At 42.8% G+C, this 7,031-nt stretch overlaps 1 protein-coding gene across 1 annotated transcript; it reads right to left on the bottom strand.

Annotated features, from left to right (window-relative positions):
* Nucleotides 1–372: 372 nt before the first annotated feature.
* Nucleotides 373–1,676, bottom strand: PtA15_4A882 (uncharacterized protein; the record flags this gene model as incomplete). Its single annotated transcript, XM_053168812.1, has 5 exons — nucleotides 373–378; nucleotides 459–566; nucleotides 644–866; nucleotides 947–1,308; nucleotides 1,389–1,676. 5 exons carry the CDS (start codon nucleotides 1,674–1,676, stop codon nucleotides 373–375), a joined length of 987 nt encoding a protein of 328 aa, XP_053019984.1.
* Between the last annotated feature and the right edge of the window lie 5,355 nt (nucleotides 1,677–7,031).

Below are 7,031 nucleotides of genomic sequence, written 5' to 3'. Positions count from 1 at the left end.
GGTAGAAAGTTGGAGAAAGGAACAGTTCGATTCAGTCGGGAATGGTAAGCAGTTGTAAGCAAGTCGGGGAGTGAAAAAGAGAAGAAAAAATGGTTCTATCAATGTTCATTGAGTGTCTCTGATATCTTAAGTGTCGGATGATTATTAATTAAAGTAAACAGTAATAGACTATCGTCTGTTTGCCCGCTAAGACTCGAACCAAGTATTCAAACCTATTGGAATATGAAACGGAGAAATCGAACTGAGGAGACAAGAATGACGGTGAATGTTTGATAAGTTATGGAGATGTTGGGGTGGCAAGGGGGAAAAAGCGATGGATTGGGGATCCATGAAGTTTTAGGTAAGATAGAACGACAGGTGTACCAGGATGGGCTAGATCTGTTTTTAGTGGGCAGATGGAAGATCTTTGATCAGCGGTCGAGCAGGGCTGTCAGAGGAGCGAGGTGGGATACACGTACTAGACTAAGCTCTAAGGTCCATACTCGTCTTGCCCACAACTTGACCGCCCGCGGCTGTTGATCTGACAGGGTAAGATTGATGACCGTAGCATCCCACCAACACTTGCGCTGAATGAAGAAGGACAAGATGATGTGAGCAACGAGAGGAGAGAGGATCGAGTGGTTCAGGAGACGTTCAGACTTACCGCGGGTTTCCTCCAGAACAAGAGCAACTTCTGAGCTGTGGTCAGTTGGGCCGAGTTGACTTGTGGGTTCATCCGAGCGAGGTTCGGTGGTCCGGTCATGGCGAGCTGGCCTTGGGACTCGTGGGTGATCCCAGTCTTGAGCAGGACGAGTGCCAGTGAGGAGATCGCGCAGCGACGCGGTTCTGCTGAGCGATACCCCCAGGAATCCTCTCGGGTGAAGCCACTGAGAGATAAATTCAGATTCAGATATGTAGATTGAGTAATTGTTTGATTAATGGGAATTAGTAAGTGTTAATGACCGACCTCATGCACAGCATATCGATGAGATGTTGCTCAGCCACATTATTTTCGCGTTTGACGTTACGTTGCAAGGCGGTGAAGATGTTCTGTTGTTCGAGTAAGGTAGCCCGACATTTCTGTTTGAGTTCGGAGAGCAGGTTGGTGTTCCCGTTCTGTTTATCGGCTAGTGGTGGGTCAGAGGCAGTTGGGATTGCGAAGAACTCGAGTTCTTCGCGTAAAACAATGATGGCCTGTCGATAGAAGAGTGGCGAAGGTATTTGGGATTGGATCTGGACTGGCTCGAGGGGTCGGTTTGGAGTGCCATAGTAGGTCAGTCGCGCTTGAGTGTAAAAGCTGAGGATGAACGATAGACACGACGCATCGAACTGGATGAAGAACGAATGGATCAGGCATGGCGTCAGGCTGGTCTATCTGCGATAATCAAAAGGCTCTGATTATAACTGACGTCGACATAGTAAACGTCATGCTCTTCCTCATCTGGGCCTGGTTGGCGTGCGTGGCGGTTCTGTTGATGATGTTGTTGTTTTTGACTGAGCACGACTCCGTTCGGGAATAGACAGAGTAGGATGGATTCGGGTAGTTCCATAAGCGCTTCTCTGTCGATTGTGAATGGCTGGTTCCTGAGTTCGAGATGGATGAGGCTGGCAGATGAGTTGGTGCGATGGGCTTGGATGGAGAGGAGTGGAGAGAGTGTTGAGGGGTCTGGCACTGAGGTGACAATTGATTCGGCCATGTTTGTTGGGTTGTTCGTGTTCTTTGGTTGGTTCTGGGTGGTTTTTTGATGCCGGCGTTCTGCGTTCTGCGTTCTGCGTTCTCCAGGGAGAGGAGCATATGTTGTAGTCAGCAGTATGGACGGGGCTTAGAGGGGGCCTAATGCGTACTGCTGCGCTGGGGCCAATCAAAAGACGTGGGGAACAGCACAGAGTTCGTGAATTGTCGGAAGTAAAGCTGATTTCAAACAAACCCAGAGGGCATACATACCACACCGATTCAACAGCCTTGAGCAAACAGATGCCTTGAGTGATAAGTGACAATCTTGTGTGCCTATACAAGAGTAAAAAGTTGAAGTGAAAGGAGTTTCTCATGAAAGAGGTCATTTTAATGATATATCCATTATAAGTCCAGTTCTTTTGATCAGGTTTGATCAAGACTTCCTCCCTCAAAAATATAACCATGCAAACCCAATTCCAAGGTGCTCAAGCAAGAGTCACAATCATGAGGTAAACCTCACAATAAGCAGTTCTTTCTGGCTGATCTCCTAGCTATTGAAAGTTTCTGGTACATAGCAATGTTGTTGAGAATTAATGTAACCTCTCCTCCTCCCTTGAGGAGTCACAAGTGAGCTCCCAAATTTAACACACTCACATATAGCTTGGTTCTCTTCCTTCCCTAGTTTGGCAGAGAACTGAATAGCAGTCTCTCTGAACCAGGCAAGCACCATTCTTCTCTTGTTATTTCTCTTCAGTTCATTCTTCCACAAAGAGAACTGACCAGCAGTCTCTCTGAACCATCGAAATCAAGCTCCCCCTTTATAATCAAGCTCCCCCTTTATTTGGTCCAAGAAACAGCCTCTGTGCCCCTTTGAATCCCCCTTTCCTGTCTCTTTTGTCTCATCCAGTGAAGGGGATTCCTGCCGCTTACAATTAATTTATACTATGCTTTGGGATAATAATATTTTTTCATATGGTTTTCTGGCAAGATACAATTGTGAAAGCTTCTGTCAGCTGATGCACACTACCAGCATAATTGGCTGGGCTGAGGTTATCCCAGTTAAACTTGGATGCACTCAACCAATTTAAATTTGGTTGATCTCAACTGATGAAATACAAATCTAAGGGACCCCCCTTGGTTTTATATTTCATTGGTTGAGATCAACCCATCTAAGATTGGTTGCGATCAACCCATCTAAGATTGGTTGCGATCAACCCATCTAAGATTGGTTGCGATCAACCCATCTAAGATTGGTTGAGTGCATCCCAGTTAGACTGGGATGACTTCATCCTAGCAAAATATGCTGGCAGTGATGAGTCACAACTTGGCCCTTGGTTGGCAATCACATCTAGCTTAACAAAGCCACTCAAACAAAGGGTCCATGAGGCGTATGATTTATCTCTCAATTCAACCAGGAGCAGAAATTATTGCCTACACAAAAATTCAAAAATAATGATAAAAACTGTAGTACATAGACAGTATTATAAGTTCTGCCCTTGTGAAGAATTTTTGTAGCCAGAAAAAATATTCCTGGAGTCACAAACCAGTGGACCCTTCAAGAGCCTTTTTCCTCACTTCAAAATCAGACCAGAAATAATATTCACAGTTACCCACAAGCATTTATTTCCACTTACAGCTTTGAAGGCCCTACTCCCAGCTACTCCACTTCCAGTTCACAGTACCTGAACGTAAGTAACCTTCCTGGTAACTTAGAATGTTCTTCTCTTTTTTCTTAGTCATAATCATGACTTAATCCCTCTCTTCCCTTCACCTTTTCCTTTATCCTCTAATCCTCCATGCACCACACTAAAATAATGTATTTAAAATAAATAAAACTTGAATAATAATTTAATTATCTGTGTTTGGTGCTATATCCAAAAAACCACATAGTTTTCCCTTTAAAAAACCTTACCCAGTTTCCTTTGGATTGAAAAGGTGAGCTGATTGCAGTTTACACTGAATCAGACCCTCTTCAGCTTATTTTGAAGAGGAGGCTAGTGTTTTATGCTAGCTTAACAGCGCTCAACTTTTTTAAAGTGCTCAAAATCAAGCCAAAAAAATCTTCTTCCTCATATTTTTACATTTACAGTTGTAAACAAATGCCCTTATCTTGGAAATTACAATCCCATTCCTTTTTAAACTGTGTGCCTTTCCGTCACATAAGAGACACCAGCTTGCACACATATCCAGGTCTGCATTTTTGGGTTTTAATCAGTGTTTTTTTTTTTGAATAATGATGAAGTTCCTCTAATTTCTCGGTAAGACCTAATCAGCTTAGGAATGCCAAAGTTTCAATGAAGTCTTTAAAAATTGGTTCAAATTTTTTTAAATTTCTATCATGTACCCCCCTGTTTATATTAGGGGGGTTCACGATTGAATTTTACTAAACTTTGGAGCCAAATTTAAGGCCTTAATTATGAACAAATTTTTAAAATTTTGGGAAAATGTACAGCAGCAGGCAATACAGATCAATCACTGCAATTTGTCAATTTTTTAGAAAAATGTTCATAAACACCTTAAAATGTGTCCCAAAGTTTTGTAAATTTCAATAGTGAACCCCCCCTATTGCACTTTATATTTTTCATAGTGTAATATAAATTTATGGTGTTCAAAGTTGGTTTGCATAATTTTATGCATGCATAAATCATAAAATCATGAAATTTTTTTTGTAGGGGATATGACTGTCTGATTATGTAATGCAAAATTTCCTCACCAAAATATTTTTATGATTTTATGATTTATGCATGGATAAAATTATGCAAACCAACTTTGAACACCATAATTGTGTTTATGCATATGATTCTGAATTTCACCTGATGAATCCACTCTGTGTCACTGGTAAGGTAAATGCTGATGAGGAAGGTTTTTCCCCTTGCCTGTTTACCTGTTTGGCTCCTTATGAATTGTGTTATTTGGCTTTTATTCAAATAATGAAGTGTAGTATCAAATTAAGCAGATTAATTTTGGGGGCCATGGAGGATATTCCTCTTGGAAGACTTCCCTTTGAATCTGTAGGGGACTGCAGAGTCAGATCTGGAGCCTCTTGCACTAGATTTTCCTGCAAGAATCTTTATTACAGGCTGCATATCTGACTCTCTGGGGGTTACATGTCAGAACCAAAGGGAAGTCTTCCACCATCTCATATTCCTGTTTGTCATCTCACACAGAGCCTCTAAAATTGATAATGTCATACATTTTTGACTACTACAGCATTTCTGACTAATCTGCAATCATTTGGGATATATTGGTCTGACCCAAAAAATTTCCAAATTTTAACCCTGGTTTCTGCTTCCCTTCTTTTCTTGAACACACTATATGTACCTAGTTTCTCTCATCACTCCACCTCCAAAAAGTGACATGGATCCAAAGAAAGTGACCATCAGCCCCCTCATTTCCTAACCCACCATGAATACTTGGCTATGATTATAAGAAAACAATTATTGAGTGGAGGACTTCCCACTGATCTGGAAACCCAGATTTTCCCAGATTTCACAGGGAAATCTAGGCAGATCTAGGATTTGGCATGATTGAGCCCAGATTGGAGGACTTTCTGTCATTTTTGAATAAATCTGGAATTTCAGATTTTGTAGGGAAATCTGGAATTTGGGACTCTGGATTGCTTTGGGGATCTTTGGGGACCTAGATTTCCCTGCGAAATCTGAAATCTGGCGGCTCAGATCTGACTTTCCAGATCAATGGGAAGTCCTCCATTTCCCCGCAAAATCTGGAAAAATCTGAGCTCCCAGATTGACAGGAAGTCCTCCAGTTGAATGACTTCCCATTGAGCCTGGATCCGGAGCCTCTCAGATCTCAATTTGAACAGCCATACTCTCAATTTTCATTTCCTAAACCTGCAGTCCATTGCTTTAATGTGCACTGTTTGTGGTTTTGGTAGGTGTCTGAATAATGGAGGACTTCCCGTCGCAATCTGGGAGCAATCTGAGAGCCTCCCAGAGTCTCAAAGCCTAAATTTCCCTGCGAAATTTGGCTCAGATCTGGGTCTGGAAGGGGTTCCCAGATTGACGGGAAGTCCTCCAATATAGGATTCAGAAGGGCATCTAGAGTGCCAGCGGGAAGTCATTGATTGAGGTAACAGGAAGTTCAGTGGTCCTGTTAGTATTACTGAGTCTGACGAATTTGAGCCTTAAAAGTAGTTCCTCATCTGCATCACTGGCTTTGTTTGGAGCCGATATAAATATAGGTGATATAATCATTGGTTAATTCAATGAAAACTACAAAATTCAACATAAAGCCTCCAAATATTTTTTCTAGGCAACCTACAATACTGGTCTCTTCAATTATGAAGTCAGATTCAACTGATTCAGCCATATTCAGTACTGTAGCACCATTATATCGCTTTTGACCAAAACAAAGCAATATAATGGTATTATGGTGCTGAAGATGGCTGAATCAATTAAATCTGACTTCATAGTTGATGAGACCAGTACTGTAGGTTTCCTACAAAAAAAATTGGATTCTTTATGTTGAGTTTTGTATTTTTTATTGAATTTACAAATGAGGCTCCAAACTGGGCCTCAAGTTTGAGTACTCAAGTTTTGACTGGCACTAGTCAGTCAGTCATGCTAGTTACCAAGGTTGAGGTGCACCCAAAGCAGTGCCCTGAAGGCGGTTAACATCCTGGCTCATCCTGGTGAGTCCGGTGTTCGCCCATTGAAGTAGTGAGATCAATCTGGCTTGACGAGAAACCTCGAAAACCGCCGGTGCAGGCTCCTTTGCATCGACTCGTCATGAGGTGTTTTTCCAGGAGACAGGCCTCGGGTCTACTAGATCAGAGGCCATGTCAGAAGCAGACAGGTGGTTTGACTACCGACCACTGCTATCTTACAGGCCAGAGGTCTGGAGGCAGGAGCTTGAGCAAGCACTCAAAATCCTCGGCGGCTGTTCTGGAGCAGACGGCCGAGCGGTGGTTGACTTGAATTGGCCGTTTGGCGAAACTCGAGTTGATGGTGTTATGTAGTTGTCGATGCCGGTAAGCTTGTGTATTTATCGGTTCGTTTTCATCCTCTTCCTGGCGAGCTTGAGTATGGTCGTTGATTGATCTCGTCTAGCAGCAGCAGCAGCATCATAGTTTTTCTTGAGTACGTTTTGATCACAACGCCCGGCGAGACTGCAAGCAGATGGATTCCCAATATCCCTCACCTCCAGCTTGCAGGAAACCACAACTTGATCACACTCCAGCTCAGGGGTCTCGAAGAACAGAAAAACAACAACCGAAGCCCAAGCACGGAACGATAACAACAAATGTACGTAGCAAGCACCCCAGCTGAGAGACATCCATGAATCCTTCGCGATTCAAGGACCCAATGACGTGCTCATGAGCTATCACTGACCAAGCAGTCTATCATCTCAAAACCCT

Source organism: Puccinia triticina, chromosome 4A (assembly GCF_026914185.1).
Source record: "Puccinia triticina chromosome 4A, complete sequence".
Taxonomy (NCBI): Eukaryota; Fungi; Basidiomycota; class Pucciniomycetes; order Pucciniales; family Pucciniaceae; genus Puccinia; species Puccinia triticina.
Note: the sequence above shows the minus strand (reverse complement) of the source record. Positions and strands in the feature narration are given on the sequence as shown.